Below are 20,396 nucleotides of genomic sequence, written 5' to 3' on the forward strand. Positions count from 1 at the left end.
GTCTCGTTCTGTCCGCGCTGTGATCAATAGATCATCAACGTATTGGAGCAGTGCAGTGTCAGTAGGCATGTGAATACTGTCTAGTTGTCTTTTCAATGCTTGACTGTAAATACTAGGGCTTTCTGTGAATCCTTGAGGAGCCCTTGCAAATTTGAAGCTTCGGCCATTTAAACAGAATCCGAAAAGGTATTGGCTTTCCGGATGGATTGGGACACTAAAGAAGGCGTTCTTGAGATCAATTACAGTAAAGAACGCTGCTTCGGAATCAATTGCAGTCAATAGAGAAGAAATGTCTGGGACCACTGGGTACTGGGGTATTATGCATTTATTCAGTTCTCGGAGATCAATCACTAATCTGTAAACCGGTGGTGCATTTAGGTCAGTTCGTTTAAGAATCGGAATGATAGGAGAATTACATACATTGGAGTCAGTTTCTACAACCACTCCTTGTGCAATGAGTTCGTCAACAATTTTCAGTAAGGCTACTACAGCCTCAGGTGGTAACTTGTATTGTCGGATTCGTGGCAGTACAACTCCTTGCTTGAGTGTGACACGGTAAGGTGTGATGTGCATGTAACCTACATCAGTCGGACCTTGTGCCCATAAATGCTGTGGTACATTCTGAAGTCTGGGATCAAAATCTCTCAACACATAATGTCCTTTAAAATCACGTAAAAACAATCTCACACCTTCCGGAGAACAACAAATCACTGCTCCTAGTTCTTTCAACGTTTTTATACCAAGCAAGTTTTCTGGACATGATTTCGTAAGCAACAAGTCTGTAGTGCAGGACAATGGACCAACTTCTAGGGAAAACTGGCTTTGACACCTCGTTAACAATAGGCTTTCCTGAAAATCCCAGGGAAATATTCTGTGAGCCTGAGAGGGGTGCCCCTGGAACCTCGTCGTGACTGATGGTAGTTCTGCTCGCCCCTGTGTCAATCAGAAATTTTCTGTCTTTCCCCAATACATGACTATGCACATAGGGATCTTGATCTACAGGAACCTCGATAAGGGGCAAGCCAACCTCCCTCTCTAGGCTGTTTCATGAGTACTGTTGACAATCTGGGTAGTCTGACTGTGCATACTGGTGACATGTTGTGTGGCAGCAATAGGTTGAGGTACAGCTACTGTCTGTTGTTGCGCGTTCTGTGGAGGTTGCGTGTTCTGCGGAATGTGTTCCTGTCTAGGAGGACGCGGTCTTTCTTTCGTCTTGCCTGTAGCTATATTGTGTTTCAGGACAGCACATTCATTTATATAGTGACCTGGCTGCTTGCAGTAGTTGCAGTTCCCTTTGACAGGTGCCCCGCCCTTTCTCTGGCCATCGACGGCTGGAACTGATTGAGCAACTAGTACTTTCATTTTCGTGTCTTTCATGCGTCTCTTTTCGTGTTCCTGTTCTTCTCTAATTCGGTTCTGGTGGTACTGTAACATTTGTAACATTTGGGAAGGGCTATTTGCTTGCCAGGTACTCTCAACCTTCAGTACTCTATTTTTAATCTGAGGTAAGGAATTCTCTACTAATTTGGTCACAAACAGATGTGGGTACGATTCACTACTTGTCTTCAGGCCACTATTAATAAGAAAACATTTTTCAAATCTAGAATAAAAATCACTAGTGTCTTCATCTTGTTTCTGTTTGCAGGCTGAAATAGCATCCCAATCTTCCTTTTTAGTAGTCAATAATCTCGGCAAAACCTGTATCAATAGCTCGGGCAATTCTTTAGCTTTATCCCCGAGACCAGTACCAGGGGTTCGTGTATTATCTTTGTCTTCTAATTCTGTCCAGCTAATCTTTTTCTCTCCCACCTCCCATTCTTTTTCTTTCAGTTTTTCGTAAATGCCTGCTGGTAACGGTACTTTCAACATTTTAATCGTATCAGCATATGTATACTCCCCCATGCGGAGCATGTCTTTTAATTCACGGTGAAACCCTGCTGGGTCTTTATCATGACAGGGCAGTAATTTCTTCATTTCCAATAATTCCATTTTCGTCAAAGGTGTGTAAACGTATACTCGTTGAAGCACACCCGCGTTAGTTCTAACGGGATGAACCTCTCGTAGGGGATTCTGTCTGTCTATGTAAAAGGTCTTTCTTTCTCGGTGTGGAACAGTAATCAAGTGTGGGGTCAGGAAAGTTAAGTACTTATGTCATTAATCTAGAATGACGTTAATCAATTTGGTGCCGAGGCCTCTCCATCTTGCTAGGAGTAAATCGTCCAATAATTTATACAGGGGTCCTGGATCAGAATGCTGACTCTCGTACAATGTGATGAGATGTTGAATCATGTAAATACCAGCTAAACGCTGTTCTTCCGGAGGAAGACTAAAAAATGTTTACGCTACTATGTCATCCTTATATATGTTAGAATTGCCAGCCCATTGAACTGCTGACCGGGCTAGTTCCTGTTCATGCATAGTACTAAGTTCGCTACTCCCTACTCGTGTTTTCAGGGCTTGGTCAGTGGCTTGGAATATGTGTTCAAGGGAATATCGTTCTGGTATGGGAGAGAGAGAACGTTTATTGTATTCTAGACGTATGAGTCTATCAAATGGTCTTGCCCTACCTACATAATGTATTTTATTCATTTCCCCTGTTACTATATCATCGTCCTCTGAGACTTCGTCGTCCTCTTCATCAGCCTGTTTCTCGGCCTGTTCTTTCTTGTGTATCTCAAGTATTTCTTTACGAATTTTCCTGTACATGCATTCTACTCTATTCTGTTTATCATGTTTACCAATAGCTATATTGTCACTCCAGTTTGTCATACTTTTAGTTACTTCTTTATTTGGCTGGTCTTGTTCCCTGATCAAACAATTGACTAAAAACTGTAAGAGCAAGCGTTGAAGCTCCACTTTTCTATTTGCCATGGCCTCGTGTATACTTACAGGTCCCTCCCCCGTTCTAATGAAGTGGTATATTTTGTCTAAATGGTCCCTCATGCCTGGTAGAGTAATCAAATAGTCTGCAACGCGTCTTAATCGTATAGAGTATATGAGCATTGTGCCCTCACCCGGTACTGGATCATATATACAATCAGTGAGGGACTGTCTAAGGGTTTGGTATGTTGCTTGTTTTGGCGTGTGTTGTAGTGCTAAATCTCGTAGTGTTCGTTTTATTGGTGGCGGGGTGTGCTGCATATCTCGAGAGGGCCCCCCTCCTGATGCTCCTAGACTGGAATCGCCTTGGCTTGAATCAGCTTTTACTGCCAGCGCTGTCGCTGGTAATGTGGGTTGATCTTGTACTACGGGTGCTGTGCGAAAAGGGTTGGTAGGGTCGGTGGCAGGAGGATTAGGAGGAGGATTAGTAGGAGGTGCATTTACATTTACATACTCTGGAGCAGCGTCATCTAAATAGGAGGAAAGAAAAATGTCCGCTGCGGTCTGTTTATGACTAGGGAGTTTAGTCAGGATCAGTGGTGGCGGCAAGTTACTAGGTACTTCCGGGGTCACTTTAGGTAAACCCTCTGCGAGGAGGGGATACATGCCTTTAATAAGGGCATTTCTTTGTCTCTCTAATTGTTCTGCTTCAACCCGTTCACCTTCTTCTTGTAGCTCTTTTTCTTTGGCGTTTTCTGAGGTTTCTCTGCTTCTCTTTGCTTTCTTAATTTCTTTCTCTGTTCTTCTATGCGCTTCTTTACGCCACAATTCTATGGCATCTTTCTGAGATTGTCTAGCTTTTTTTTTCCACAGTGCTTCCTCTACTCTCATGATGCAATCAGCATCCCATGTCCCTGAGACAGGCCATCTATATTTCTCTTCCAGATCCTTCGTGTAATCCACCCATAGATCGAAGTACAGTATGGCATCTAGGCCATGCTTGTGATACATAAAATGTCCAGGAGTGTCCCTAGGCGGGACGGGAACTGCCTCTTCGAGTATCCCTTTCCTGGTTCCTATCTGACGTAATTTCGAAAACAGCGGCATGTTTGAACTATCTTGAACGACAACACAATAAGCACAATAATAGACTGTAAACAATCATTCATACCACGACATTAAAACATCACAGATACTACCTAGTACATAGAATAACACAATTCTAAAAATCCTAAAATACAATACTATACTGGATGCACTGCTAGAACAGTACAGTCATACCGGTCTCATAATGAGACACGTCTTTACCGCATCCACCTAAATGGACACGTCTTTACCGGATCTGTGTACCCAGACCCGTCTTGACCGGGCTCTGATAAATGAACCCGTCTATATGCGTTCCCAACAACGGTACTCACCGGGAAGCAAAACTGAAGGCCTCGGAAACTCGATACTGGACTGGACTGCTACGGCTTCTTGCTGCGCATGCGCCTCGGAACAGGTGGGCCTCCGGATACCTCGGACCTTGCTCTCTCGGCTTGGGCTCTGGTCGGGACAGTCCGCAATCCTCACCGCCTCGTGTGGATGCCTGGTCTCAGTCTCCTCCGTGGGCCTGAGGGAGTTAGCAGGAAAACCCGCGGATGTGCACAGAATGGGTCCGTCACGGCTGTAGAAGGGGTCAGGGGGCTGCGCTTACATCGCCGGCGCGTGGGGAAGGGGACTAGTCCCTGTTCGAGCGCCAGAATTATGTGGTAAATAAAATTACCCAGACTATTTTTCTATACATTAATAATAAGGATAGCTCATAAAATGAGAGGCAGAGTCCGTGGTATCTGAGTCAAAAGGGCTTTAATTCGAATGACTCGAGTCAATGAGAATCGGGTTCCATCACCACTAAGGTTCAGGAAGGGATATCGAACGTTTTATTAACATCACACATTATATATAGTAAAACCACATAATTGCAATGAATACAGTAGGCGGAACACTCCAGGCGGAGCAAGTGAAAAGAGAGATAAGAACACATGGGCGTAAAGAAGGCGTGTAACGAGGCGTACACGTGGGTGTTCACTTGATGAGTCATAGGAGTGTCATAGGTGGGTGGATGCATTGAGGAGGTCTGCAGGGTCAGCAGAAACCTTTGCCCTGCATGTGCGCGCAACTGATCATGACGTGAAATTGACGTGTAACAGGGGAGAGCTGGGGGGTTGACTTTAGCACTAGTAGAGGAGTCTGGAGTCTGGGATGTCAGAACGACCTGCACCCCTGGCATATCTGATATCTTGTGTTTGGAGGATGTATTGTCTGAAGTAAAGGTCTCTCGAGTAAAGGCTGTTCATCACTAAATGCTAGTGTGTGCATATATTTCTTCGTGCATTGCGCGGGGGCCATGGGACTACTATGGCAACGAGTTCAGTAAATCACCTGCATGGAGACAGGAAGGCTAGGCCCTATGCTCTGCAGGAGGAAAATGTTTACCTATTTCACTAGACTGGAATGTGTTTTTGCGGAGGCTGAGCAGATAACTGTAGGCAAAATACCGTCTTGGCAGGCAGGCCAGGCCGGGCACCTCTCGGCTGGGCAGGGAGTAAGATAGAGGTCAGGGATGCATACCTAAACTGCAGCTTTCAGAGACAGAAGAGGCTCGGAGCCTGAATTCAGGGCCTGGCTCGGCTGGGCCACAAAAACGTGTGCTTCTCGATATTTAAACGTGTACCATGTAAATGCATTGGCAACGTAGGCCTCAGTTCAGAATTAACGTTTCATTCATGGAAGGCCTAATAACTGACATGCTAACATTAGACGGAAATGCAGGGGCATTGTTATGACAGGCACGGGAAGGGAATTGCATGATAACATGAACATACACGGGGCATAGGTACGTGGATAGGGTGCGAATGGGGGGGACACACTGACCACATAAAATTTCTGTTTCCTCAGGAGGTCCAGTTGTTGGTCCGTGAGCCGCAACACTTCCTGCTGGAGTTGCGCTATTTCGTTGCTCCTGGCCTGGTCCGCCTCTTCAACGGCCACCACCCGCTCCCCCAGGCCGTCCACTTCTCGCCGGAGCTCTCGTACCTCACCCGCCACCTCTTGCTTTAAGGACTTGAAATCATCTCTGAGGGAGTTAAATAGCGTCTCCAGGAATGATCTGGTGATGGGTATCTGGTCGTCCGCAGGTGTAGGCGGTGATTTCGCAGCCGCCGGGGAGGGTGGGTCCTTGTTGGGTTTGGGTTGAGTTTTGGCCAGTAGCTCAGGGAGTGTCTGAGGCCCCTTCTTCCCCCTCTGGCCCGCCATGGTGTGGCCGGCACCCCCGGGACGCCGGGGTTCGGCGCGGTGGAAACAAGAGCGAGACTTGCTGTCACAGAGGCGGTATATCCCTTCCCCTCTGTTATCTTGCTGTGCGAAGGGTCATATAGTGTATAGCGCGCAGTGTCCAACCCCTGTGGTTTTGCAGTGGTCAGTGGGGCGGCAGCGAGCTTGACCGCATCGGGGGGCAGCCGGGCAGCAGGCAGGACTCTAGGGCGAGCAGCAGCTGCAGTCGTGCAGGTGTGCAGGCGGGCCGACCCGCAGGCCCCCTGGCCAGCGCAGGTCAATCAGAGCAAATCAATGCAGACTTAGGTTGGGGGACGCTTATTCAGCTGCCTAACCAGTAGGTCTCCAAATGTCCCCAGCCCCGGAGGCTCGATTATGCCCCCGAGTGCCCGCTGTGGCCCCCACCTCTGCTCTCCTCACCTGCAGTACTTGGCCGTAAGGAAGGGTGGCCTCTCTACGCAGGCATGGTCCCAAAGCGCCTCTCAGCACACTCGCGCCGCCAGCACCTCCTCCTGGTGCGCTCCGATCTCCGGTGGGCCGCTGGACCGCCTCTATGATGCCGTGCAGCAGGTCCCAGTGATATAGCTGGGCGGGCAGAGGACCGCCTCTATGATGCCGTGCAGCAGGTCCCAGTGATATAGCTGGGCGGGCAGAAGCTCCGGCTTCGGTGCAGGCCAACGCCGATCGTCACAGGTCAGGCCCGCTCCCGCAGTACAGGGTAGGCCGCGCCGGAGGGCCCGAAGCCGGGAGGTAAATTTTGGCGACACCCGCCCCACCACCGGCCGGGTCACGGATGCGGGTGTGCGCGCCGCGCTGGGCCTCTGTGCCAACGGGAGCGGCAGGGATTCTGCTACCCAGGCTTCTCAGGCAGCCGGCAAGTCCCACCGAAGGCCGGGGAGACGAGCACTCGGCCGCTCACTGTGTTGGAGCGGCCGCCATTATGCGGTCTCGGACTTTTGGTCGTGGTGTCCGGAGCCTCCCTCTCGACGCCCCCAGCAGGCAAACGGTGTCTCCGTGAGGCTCAGCTGATGTCCTCCGCGGGTTTCCGTGCCGCAGGGAGATCAGGCGGTGCAAAAAAGGCGTTATTAGGCAGGATCGGGCAGGTAGCCTCAGAGACCTGCGTCCGATCACGCCGTCATCTTAGACACGACCCCTCCAGTGTTTTTTAACAATTTTTTTAAAGGTATTGCTTTTGGTGGTGTATTTCGACACCACTACCATTCTAGTGGTTTCTTTGCTCTTGTGAGTTTTTTTTAGAAGTTCTGTTCTATTTTTTGCTGCACAACCTATCATCTCAACTGTGGGTAGCATTCATCAACCTATTGGACAACTCCTAGACAGGTATCTGCAGCCCTGAGTGATGGTAATGAGGACTTATGTCAGAGACACAACCCACTTTTTAAATATTCTTGAGCAAGTGAACATCTCTTCGGAAGAACAAATAGTGATGTGTAGTATGGATGTTAAATCCTTATACACATCCATACCTCACCAAAAAGAGATAGAAGCCATTGAACATGCCCTCTTGGAAACTGAACTTGAAGAACAATTTAGGGTGTTTCTCATGGAACTTCTTTATTTCACCCTGTACCACAGCTATTTTTGCTGGAAGAATCTATTTTATCTCCAACAGACAGGAACTGCTATGGGAAATTCGGCAGCCTCAGGGTATGCTAATATCTTTATGAAATCGTTTGAGGAAGAACACATCTTGAACCAAGAACCATGGAAATTTCAAGCCAGACTGATATTACGATACATTGATGATATGTTCATTATTTGGACTGGCTCGGAAGAGTCATTATTAGAGGCCATCTCTACTCTGAATTCCCGAGACGAACAAATTCAATTTACCTTGGAGGTAAACAGAGAAAATCACATTTCTAGACGTGCAGATATCCAGAACAAATTCTGGGTTTGAAACTGATATCTACAGAAAAGCTACTGATCGCAATAACCTTCTGCATTATAAGAGTTTTCACCAGGATTCTCTTAAAAAACACTTGCCGTACTCTCAAATGCTTAGAGTCAAGCGCATTGTTTCCTCTGTGGATAAGTCTGAATTAAGAATTCAGGAAATGGAAACGAGATTTAAGGAGAGAGAATATCCTATCAAAATTTTGGATGAAGCTCGAACACGTTGTGCAGCAAAAAATAGAACAGAACTTATAAAAAAAACTCACAAGAGCAAAGAAACCACTAGAATGGTAGTGGTGTCGAAATACACCACCAAAAGCAATACCTTTAAAAAAAATTGTTAAAAAACACTGGATACTGTTATCTCAAGAACCGGATTTTAACAGTATATTCAATGAATTACTACTTTTTGCCTATCAACGATCTCCCAATTTAGGAATTTTAACTAAGGCCAAGGACCCGAGTGAAAAAAAGACTTTTAAAGGAACATTGCCTTGTTATAATTGCAGTCATTGCAACTGTATAATAAAAGGAAACGTCACGACGCACCCAAGCAAAGGTTATAACATCAAACTGAGTCAATGCTACCTGCGACAGTACGAATATTATTTATCTACTGAAATGTCCTTGTGGACAAGGATACGTGGGGAAAACAGAGCGTAAAATGAAGGTTCTCTTGAATGAGCACAAATCTAACATTCGCAACAAATCCACAAAATCTACTGTTGGTATCCATTTTCAGGAAGCTGCACATAATATCAGCCAATTGAGATTTTTGATCTTGGAGACTGTTTCTAAACATGAAGGAGTTGATGATAACAAATTACTTTTGAAACGTGAAAACTTTTGGATTTACAAATTAGACACTCTGAAGCCCAATGGGATGAATGACCGGGTTGAATTTAGTTGTTACCTATAGAATCTAAGCTTTCAATTAACTTTATTGACAATGTACTCGCTAGACATGCCAATGATTGACCACGATCAGACGTTTTTTTCAATTTTCCTAATTTATTTATTTTTTACATTGTTCATTTTGATTACGTAGTATGGTTGTATCATTAGAATGTAATATATGCTGCTAATTCTTAAACTATGAATGCTTCCTTAGGCTGTTTACATCGTTCCAATATGGCACTCATCCTCACAGCTAGAACGTTAGTCCTTCCTTTATGTTACAGCATTAACTTCTAATCGCGAGTTAAAACGCCGACTGACTTTACACTCGAGCAACATTTTTGAACGGATACTTGATACGTTACTGCTTATTACTTATGTAAGTTAACAATTAAGAACTTCCTATTAGGATTATAGGAACAATTTGTTCCTTTTTCATCGTATTTGCCACTGTTTAAATAACTTTTGAAAACTTGGGTGATAACTGCCATGGCGCGTAAATAACTTTTGAAACGCTTGGATATAAGATGAGCGCGTAATTACCATACTTGAATTCGATGACTATCTTGTTGTTGTTATATCTTTAGGCATTCTATGGTCATTAATAGGATAAGAATTTGCGATTATATCAGACTTGTATGAATTTATTTTTCACTGTTCCTTCATTATGTCACGGGTGATTCAATTTTGGTCTATTAGGTTTAAGCTATTTTGATATTCATTACTGGGGGCGTTGGCCTTTTCACTATTTCTGTATTTGATACATAGTTCTTTTTCTGTAAATTCACTAAATGTGGAATTTATAGTTTGTTACCTCATGTATTATATCTTTTTGATTATAGACATATATCCCTGATGAAGGCTCAATAGCAGCCAAAATGCATTGGATTATGGATATGTTATAAGGATGTGAATCAACTTAATTCGTTTGGAATTGGATTGAGAATGAATTTGAGAATGAAGAAATTCTTGAAAATAAGAAAAATAAATGAATGTGAACTAAACCCATATTGGGATTAATTGCAATTCGTCATTAATTGAGGACACCCCTTTGGGGTAATATGAGCTGTGACTAGGGGACGTCTCCCAGATGGGACACGCTGTTGTACTTTGATTTATCTTTCCATGCCATTCATGTCTTTACCTGCACCATGTATTATGGCAAGGAAGTTAAATATGCCAATTTGGATTATCCAATTTTACCATGGTTTAGTTGCCAGCGCACATACACTGGGCAGTAGTTGCCACACTCTGTAGATATGAAAAAAAGCAACACAAGTCAGCAATAAAATGAGGGTGACCACAAAAATAAGGGTTTTTCTACTTGTATAGTGTGGGGAAGCAAGATATGGGAATCAAGGGTTGCAGGTGACTAGTTAATCATTGCCCAGCTTGCACTTACTGTTAAGTATATCCTATGCCAACTTAGTACCCAAGGTTTTTCTTCTCTCAAGCCTTTTGCTTCTTTGAAGACCATTGTATTTTTTTTTGTTTTTACTTTCCTTGTTGCTGATCAGTACCTGGCTATTTCTGTCTACCTCAAAATACCTGAGGTTATCGTTGTTGTGGTACAACACAACAATGATGGTCTCTTTTTAGTCGTGGTCCCATGCTCTGCACTTAAAAATGTATTTCAATATCCTGGTTACAAAAGACCTTTGTACTGGTTGAATGCATGTTTTAAGCCTTGATTGGCATGATCATGCTTTCACGGTCTCTGATATGTCTGACTTGGATAAGAAACCCAGATAAAAAGAAAATGTCAAAGTTAAATATTTTTTGAATTCCCTTTTAAATCTATTCTATAGAGTGAAATAAGCATTCAAGTGCTGCTTAATGAGAGGGAGAGATTCTGCTTTTAGAGGAGAAAAATGGTAGATGAATAGGCTGTGTTAATTTGGTTTAGAAACGGTTTATTTCTTAAACAAAAATCCAAGAAAAACAACCATTTCTATTCTAAGCAAAGTCATTAGGCTGAAGTTCGCAAAAGTCACGGAGGTAGAAATGCACAACACAGTCTATATTATAGCTACACACACTGATAGAAGTGTTAAATCCCACATGCACATTAAAAGAATAGTCACCTGACCATGAAAAGATGTCTGAACCAAATCAAACAGAACCAGATGAGCAAACTTTCTGAAATACATGCCATCAGTGCCTTTAGTAAAAGAAAATATTTTAGGTCCAAATCAGTGGCAATAGAAATTTTTTCTTAAAACATGTGACCAAATAAACTAAAGGAGAAATGGGAGGCTGAACTGGGTGCCATGGATGAGACAGACTGGAACGCCGCGTTGGCATCGCCACGAGAGGCAGGCGTTTCAGCACGATTTAGACTGGTGCAATTTAAGATACTGCACAGAGTTTACTACCCTAGAACCACCCTGCATAAAATACACAGAGCGGAACACCCGAACTGTCTTAGAGGTGGTGAGGAAGGGACACTGATACACACACTTTGGGGCTGCCCGGTTATCACTGCATACTGGAGACAAGTCATGCGCACCATTTCCCAAACCTTAGAGACGTCACTTGCACCGGACCCACGGGTATGCTTATTGAATGTATGGTAAAGAAGTGATCTGACGCGTCGGGGGCAGCAGTGGGTGACGATTGGGGTCATGGTAGCCAAGCGAGATATAGCGCAGTGGTGCAGGGCAATGGACAGACTTATGGTGATTGAGCGAGCAGTATACAAAATGAGAGCTAACCCTCGCAAGTGGAATAAGATTTGGCAAGCATGGAACAGTTATAGGGGGGACTGGTGCAATTTAAGATACTGCACAGAGTTTACTACCCTAGAACCACCCTGCATAAAATACACAGAGCGGAACACCCGAACTGCCTTAGAGGTGGTGTGGAAGGGACACTGATACACACACTTTGGGGCCTCCCGGTTATCACTGCATACTGGAGACAAGTCATGTGCACCATTTCCCAAACCTTAGAGACGTCACTTGCACCGGACCCACGGGTATGCTTATTGAATGTATGGTAAAGAAGTGATCTGACGCGTCGGGGGCAGCAGTGGGTGACTATTGGGGTCATGGTAGCCAAGCGAGATATAGTGCAGTGGTGCAGGGCAATGGACAGACTTATGGTGATTGAGCGAGCAGTATACAAAATGAGAGCTAACCCTCGCAAGTGGAATAAGATTTGGCAAGCATGGAACAGTTATAGGGGGGATCTGTGCGAACCTTTACCTGAGGATGACATAGATAGTTCAGGGGACGAAGAAGGGATGGATGACTGATACACCAGAGGACGGTTGAGGGGAGTCGGGAAGGGGACTGGGACACGAACGCATCTAAGTTCCACTAGGACATGGGGACAGGAGTTGGATATAGAGGGATGCCTGGGACTTGCAACCAGCATGAAGTGCTTAACCTCATCGCTGCTGCGGTTATTTTTGCGCTGTGCGGCTGTTTTCGATTCACCGCGTTACATGACGAGCTCAGCTCGTCATCCGCACACGTCACCCGTGGCTGATGACGAGCTGAGCTCGTCATCAGCATCGAAGGGGTTAAAGTACACTGCCTAAACTTAATGAGTCTAAAGTTTTGTTACATAAAAATAAAAGTAAGTCTAGTCATACTACATACATACTATGCGAATGCCCCATGTAAATTGTCGACAAACGCTGCCGGACCGGAAGGTTGTCGGCTGAAGAGCTGTGTAACAATGAATGTGAATTTCTGTATGGTTAACGACGAACCACCGGGTTATATTGAACTAAGATGTATTTCTGGCAATTACAAATAAAGTCTTACAACCAAAAAAAAAAAATGACCAAAATAGACGAGAGCTGGGTGGAAAGCGGTGAGGAGTACATTGCAGACAAAGCTAAAAACAAAAAAAAGTGGGCCTGAAAATGAGGGAAATGATTCTAACTGAATCAAGATCTACCAGTGAGCGTTTAATTGTCTAATGTCGTAAATAAAACTTGCTTTTTGGTGCACTTCTACTAGAGGAACAAGCACGATCATTCATTATACCTTTTTTTTTTACTCTGAGGGTTGCCCACTTTTGGCATTTTAATGCACATAAATAGTTCCTAAACCAATCTCACTTCGTAAAAAAATGCTTTGTTAAACGTGTTCAAAACTGTAACTCTTTGAAAAAGCACAATTTCCGTTTTTTAAAGATGTCTTGTTATATTAAAAATCCAATCATGGGTCAGTACATAAATGTAGATAGTCACAATTATTTTCACAGTCCAGTCTGGCAACGGTCCACCTCTGCTGCTCTGGTATTTCATGACCAATTTTACACATGCAGTGGCACCGTTGGGGACTTTAGGAACCAGTAGAGTATTTAAATGCAAGGTATTTAAAACAAGAAGAATAGAAATATATTTTCTTTCAGTTTGGAGGGAAATCAGTATTTAAATCGCAATTTACTTTTGTAGCATTCATCGCTTATTCCTAGAATGGCATTAAGCCAGGAGTAATAAAAGCATGATTTGCATTTACTCATTGCATAATCTTTGAAAGTCTCACTGAAAATGTCCACGTCAAATGTGCAATGCATCTGTATTCTTTATTTTAAAATTCTTTATAACACCGCAATAAAACCTTTGTTGATCTATCAAGCCACAGTATAAAAATAACTAGTTCTGGTTCAGTATGGAAAAGGACTAGTTCTAAAATCTGTCTTTTTACAGTTAATAAATCATTTTCTTACTGTGCCAGATCATTCTTATAAAATAGAAATGGTAATGAAAATAGTTATACTGAAGAACGTGCTAAGGGGGACTGATTTCTCGGTTATATGGAATGTTTGCTTGAAAGAAGGAATGATGATCTGGAGAGCTGGAGAGTTATGCAGACAAATGTGTGTATCTCTAGGGAAAGAAGTCTGTGGTGGTTAGCATAATGTGTAAAATGTTTACTATTTGATTGTAATATATTTAGCCTGGGAATTGGAAGATGATTGTAATATTTTTAGCCTGGGAATTGGAAGATATAAATTCATTGTTTTCACATGAATTTTCTATAAATCTTATTCTTAAACCACTATTTGTGTTCATGTTTTAGCTGTCTTTTATTTTGGCTTCCTTTCCTTTTAGCGACATGCAGGGGAGTAGATCTCCTGACGTGCCCGGGGCTGCGAGGCTTCGACCTCTATTTGATGGCCACTCTCTTCTTGATTGGCGTGTTGACTCTGTAGTCTTTCCTGAGGTGGCCTATTTAAATATGGTTGACAGGCAGACGAGCGCTGTTGGCGCACCTAAGGCAAGCCCGGCCGGGGGCCAGTCCGGCCGGGGGCCAGTCCTCTTGCCCGTTTCAATCCCAACCGAAGGCAATATTCCACCAGGCAAATCAAGAAACTTGCTCCCCCTTGTCGAAAAGAGTGCACTGAGTCTATGCAGGTAGGACAGGCCATATTGTTATGTAGACATTTTGATTTCTCTTTTACACCGAACACTATAAACTTTGATAAATGCCCAGCAACCCCCAAACATCACTTTAAGGGTTTCTGTCTTAACATCCGCTCGCTACCTAAACATAAGCAGGAAATCTTTGACATGTTGAGTGGTAGGCGCGAGGATGCCCTTTTCCTGATGGAAACATGGCTTTCAGACAACTCCGCGGCAATTTCTATTGCCGCTGCATATTCTTGATTCTTTACCACTGGTTATGGGATCACTAGACATGACCACCCCTTCCAGCGTGGTGGCGGTATTGCTGTCACTTTTAAACTCTGATGGAAATGCACCTTGAAGGGGATTGATTTACCAGATTATGAGGCACGCAGTTCACTCTGACTCTTTCTAGAAGCAACACCTTAACCAGACTCCTCATTTATCAGCCTACTTGTGCCTGCTACCAATTTTATTTTGACCGTAGCAGATGCTATCGCTTAATTAGCCCTGCGCCTTAATAAACTGGCAATACTCGGGGACTTTAATCTGCATTTTGAAACTCTTCACTTTTCACAATTCGTTTTCGAACCTACACATGTAAAGGAACATAAACTAGACCCCATGGTTTTTAATGATCTGTCCCTACGAGTAGCTCTTCCTATCAGCTTGCCCTGGTCCGATCACTCTGATTCCTTTCTTCTTTCCGGGGACTCTTAGCAGCTCCCTGTACTCACACTGGCAATCCCTCTCTGTAGGAAATAGATCAGGATCAACTCCGAGAACTTTTCTACCGCTTTGATGGCATCGATCTCCTCCATAGGTGTGGACACTGATCACAGCCTTGCGGCTCATAATTTTGACTCTTGGCTAACTATGGCCATAGATGAGTGCCCCTGTTGCCCAGATTCTATACTAGAACATCTCCTTCTGCACCATGTTTTAACAAACCGCTAGCAGCGTCTGAAAAGCATTGCAAACGCCTCTAACAAGAATGGAGTAAAGATTATAGTAAGATCAGCTACTCCTGATACAAAGTAGGTATGAAACAGTATCCCAAGCTCATTAGAACCTCATGCAAAAAAGTACTATGCCCTAAAAATTGATTCAGCAAGTAAACCCACTCAAGAACTTTTTTCTCCGCTCAAATCCTTATCTTCTCTTGAATGGGTATGTACTATTGCTACTTAAGGAAGACTATCCAATGACCTGCGACCACCCCGTTGATGTGATTAGCTTTGACATTCCTTCTTTGAATGACTCACTTCTCTCGCTTTGACTGTCAAATCCGGTTAATCGCATAACCCAGTCCCAACCAAAATTCTTGGCTTGGGAACTGTTATTGCCAACTATCAACTTAAGTTCAGGTCCCAAGAAATGGAAGCATGCCATGTCTGCCCAGTGCTCTGCAGAGACTGCCCTCCTAAGATTTGTTTTAGTAAGTAAGATTGTTGGTTACAGGTATGCTTTGCTAATTTTAAGACCTGGGATTTCCTTCAATATCCTTTGTAAATAATAAAAAAAACTGGTCTTATGCTTCTTTTTATACTGTTAAATGTGTTGGTATTGGAGTAATAATGTTAACTTAATTTCCAAATATACATTTTTATTTACTTTTTCAATCCAGGGTACTGGTTCGGCAAGTTATGATGAATTTGGAAATTCAAAGTACCAAAACCGCAGAACAATGAGTAGTTCTGATCGTGCAATAATGAATGCTTTCAAGGAAATTACCACTATGGCCGACCGAATTAACCTCCCCCGTAATATAATTGTAAGTGTTTGCATACTTATAATAGTTTTTTTTTCTCAGTGGTTGTTTATTAAATCTTCATAACGTCTTTATAGTATTACAAAAATGACTTTGATTAATTTGTTTTTTTTTCTTGGAAAGGATCGGACCAATAACTTATTTAAGCAAGTATATGAGCAGAAAAGTCTAAAGGGAAGAAGCAACGATGCAATTGCATCGGCATGCCTTTATATTGCCTGTAGGCAAGAGGGTGTTCCAAGAACGTTTAAGGGTAAGCTTTAATTACAGGTATTATTCATAAAACTTTTATGATTTAGTGGTTTTTCAAAATTGATGTACAGAATCCAAATGTCTGAAATGCACATTTCATGCTAGGCGCATTTCCAATCTGTTTATAGTTCAGAGGCTGCGTGTTGCTTTTTATTATGGATCTGGTACCTCCCAGTATTATAGCTTGTGTTTTGATCCCCATCAACAGGCAATCCTCCTTTAATAGCCGTACATCTTAGTACAGCCAGTATTGAGTCCAGTATACCTCAGTTTGTATAATCATTAATCACCAGATTCACATACTACTTTGGAAAATAAAGCAAGGGCTATGTGTTGGTTGTAGTTTCAGGAATATGATCAGTTTGACACTCCAAACTACACTCCTCGTTCATTCATTTAGCCTCTAAAATCACATGCATGAGACTTTTCTATTTGTTATTGCTAAGTAGGAGTACCGAGCTCATGAGGAGTTGCCATACCGGACAGATTGACTTGGGCTGACTCAACGTCTGTTCTATGTAAACTGACAGTACATGTGTTTTGATATGGCTGCCAATATTGGAAGGGGACAGTGTTTATATCCTGTAATATGGTACAAAATGAATGTTAATCCTTATGTTTGTAAAGAAATTAACCAAGATTTTTTTGTTGGTTACCTTATTAATCTTGTTTGTAGTGAACCTTAGAGCCTTTCACGACTGTCGTTTGACTGAAATCTACCTACTAGCAGTTTAAAAAAAACGATTTTACATGTTAAGTTCTAAACACCTATATGCTTATTTCAGTACTTTAAAATCATTACGAGAAGGCAGATGGGTTCCATATTATTAAATTGAAAAACTTAAAGCTGTATTACACAAACAGACTGGCACCAATTTTCTCAGTTTCACTTGTTCCTTTAATCAGCAGGATTGCTGGACATTAGATTTTTTAGGTTTTGCCGGCGTAGGTTGCGCATGTGCAGTCTCGCTGGCGAGATCTAATGATTTTGTGAAGCTTTCACTAGCGGGCTTTAAGCCCTACCCCTCTTACGGTGGCCAGCCATTGGGAAAGAGCTTTTGCCTACCTAGACTTCTCTCTGTCAGACGTTCCACTTGGACGGGCTCGTCTGACTTCCTCCAGTCGTGAAAGCTTTCTCATCTTTATGGGGCCAAAACACATGGCCCCATAAAGACAAGAAACCTTTCAGCGCTTTTCTAGGTCGAGCCTCGGTTTCCATGCCCCTGGGAGCTTTGTTTTTAGCCAAATTATTGGTGTGCGAGTCTTGACGAAGAGTTACTCTCCCATCGAGTAAAAAACTGTTTCTTGTGGATAGGTCTACTGTAGAGAAGTGCTTCTCTTCGCACTGTTTCTTGTGGATAGGTCTACTGTAGAGAAGTGCTTCTCTTCGCAGGTGACTGACTGCGCTACCACTGACATACGTGGAGAATCTCCATGATAGGGCTTACTGTGTAAGGATGTTTACGAGTTTTGACCATTTGCCACGGTCCATCCCTTCTTACTTTCAGTTTGTTTCTGATTGTTTGGACATGCTCGCTTCAAGTTGGTTCTGCTGGCTGCGGATTATTTTTGGTGTCCGTCTTGAAGTTAACCACCCGCTGTTTATAGTAGCTTAGTTTAGCTTTGCTTTTGTTGCAAAGAGCGTTTTTCCGACGAGTGTTTGAACGGGGAACAGCACCGCGATACTGTGATGTGTTCATTTTGTGTGCAGGTTCTAAATATCTCGGTGTTTTGTATTCCCGGTTGCAAGGCAGAGTGGAAGATAGTTCATTTGTTAGGGGAATGCTCAGCCTTTTAGCAGCCCCTCGCTGGTTTTATCCCTCTTTCAGCCGGGGTTCGCCTTTTAAAAGCACTTTACGTTCACACTGTTTGGGATTGGATACGGTTTACCTAGTAATCGTACTCCAATTAGGCGTCCAGTTACTGCTATGAGTTAAATAAGTAAGTCCTTTTGCTGGTGAAGTAGGACAGTTAAAATGTAACATAAGAGGGAAAAAAAAGCGGAAGGTCTCAAAAGTTTTTTCAGTCCGAAATATGGTCCCAATCCGATTCGGAGTCCTTCCGTAGTGATAGCCACTTACAAAAAATAGAACTGTGTACTATAAATGGCTGTTAAATTATTTGTAGGCAGCATTACCTCCTGTTGGTTAAAAAAGATATACGTGTATAGACCATTTAGACGGATAGTTATTGGGTGAGACCCACAAATGATGAAAGTTCTATGTAAACATAAGAATGACACTGCAGTATCTAATCCCTAGGATGAACAGAACACTAAATGTGCCTGTCGTTTAAAAGCACACTGCAGAGGGGGGCTGTTTAATCTGATTTTTTTACCCCGTGATTTGGGGCACTCCTCATTCCGCCATCAGTCGGGGTGCATGTTCATAGCACAAACCTGCGGAGAGTGCTTTTTCCAAGCCTTAATATGAGAGGGTTCATTTCCTGTAGCTCTTGGGCTTTTATTATTGTGCTTATATATTAGAAAACCTCCTTTACTTATCAAGGTTCTGTGTTTGGACTTAATATCAAGAATTGGTGTTTTTACGTACTTCCTCCTGTCCTCTGTACCCTCGTATCCCATGTCATGTTACTTTCAACGGACTTCTTTGGTTCTACTTCGGTTTCTTTATGTAACCTGCATTTGTATTAGTGCTTGCAACTGCATCCCTTTTATGCTCTGTCAGCACGCGGTCTGCTGTGGCGCAGACACTGCCACCGCAGGCTTACAGAGGCCACCGCTGATGACTCCGTCCCCAGGCACCACCACAAGCAGGCCCCTCCCCCTGCCTAGAGCCGGGGAACACCACACAGCCACACCACCAACCACACCCTCCAAAGCAACAACTACCACCGCCCCCTGGCACCACCACGAGCAGGCTCCTCCCCCTGAGCTAGAGCAGGGGAACAGCACCTCCTACCACAACCACCACCAACACCACCAAAGCAACAACTGGCACCGCCCCCAGGTAGCACCAGGTGGGGGTTGCTGGGGGGGGGTGATTCCCTGGTTAGAAATGCAAACACCTCCACCCTGGGGGGTTACCCAGACATGACCTTAAGGGTCTGCGACATTGACTAATGGGGAGTGTGGAAAACAGATGGGGAAACAATCACACAACATAATTGGGCCTCATCACACATATAAATCAAGCCAATGCGCATTGAGGTAACCAGTCAGGAGACGGTGGCCGGACATGTGGCTAGCATCAGCCCTCTTGTCACCAGACCTCGGAGAGAAGGCAAATAGGCTGCTTTCCGAAGGGGCAACTTTTTTATCTGAGCCCTGAAACCAGACTAGTAAAACACATTCAATAGCAGAGGCTTCCACGGGGGCCCGGCCACCCTTCTCTCCTGCAGATTCTTAAATTGACATTACATTACTGTGTGTGAGAGACTCTGTGTGTGAGAGACTCTGTGTGTGAGAGACTCTGTGTGTGAGAGACTCTGTGTGTGAGAGACTCTGTGTGTGAGAGACTCTGTGTGTGAGAGACTCTGTGTGTGAGAGACTCTGTGTGTGAGAGACTCTGTGAGTGAGACGGACTCTGTGTGAGTGAGACGGACTCTGTGTGAGTGAGACGGACTCTGTGTGAGTGAGACGGACTCTGTGTGTGTGTGAGACGGACTCTGTGTGTGTGTGTGAGACGGACTGTGTGTGTGTGTGTGTGAGACGGACTGTGTGGCTACTCACTCTCTGCCGCCACTCACTCTCTGCTGCCACTCACTCTCTGCCGCCACTCACTCTCTGCCGCCACTCACTCTCTGCCGCCACTCACTCTCTGCCGCCACTCACTCTCTGCCGCCACTCACTCTCTGCCGCCACTCACTCTCTGCCGCCACTCACTCTCTGCCGCCACTCACTCTCTGCCGCCACTCACTCTCTGCCGCCACTCACTCTCTGCCGCCACTCACTCTCTGCCGCCGCCACTCACTCTCTGCCGCCACTCACTCTCTGCCGCCACTCACTCTCTGCCGCCACTCACTCTCTGCCGCCACTCACTCTCTGCCGCCACTCACTCTCTGCCGCCACTCACTCTCTGCCGCCACTCACTCTCTGCC

General features: G+C 44.2%; 1 protein-coding gene across 2 annotated transcripts in view; it reads left to right on the forward strand.

Annotated features, from left to right (window-relative positions):
* GTF2B (general transcription factor IIB) overlaps positions 1-20,396 on the forward strand; it is a 163,087-nt gene that overhangs the window by 117,265 nt on the left and 25,426 nt on the right. For both annotated transcript variants that reach the window (XM_086953967.1, XM_086953969.1), the window contains exons 4-5: positions 15,942-16,088; positions 16,209-16,338. In XM_086953967.1, coding sequence (XP_086810093.1) covers positions 15,942-16,088; positions 16,209-16,338 — 277 coding nt within the window. The remainder of the gene's footprint in view (positions 1-15,941; positions 16,089-16,208; positions 16,339-20,396) is intronic.

Source organism: Lissotriton vulgaris, chromosome 1_1 (assembly GCF_964263255.1).
Source record: "Lissotriton vulgaris chromosome 1_1, aLisVul1.2, whole genome shotgun sequence".
NCBI lineage: Eukaryota > Metazoa > Chordata > Amphibia > Caudata > Salamandridae > Lissotriton > Lissotriton vulgaris.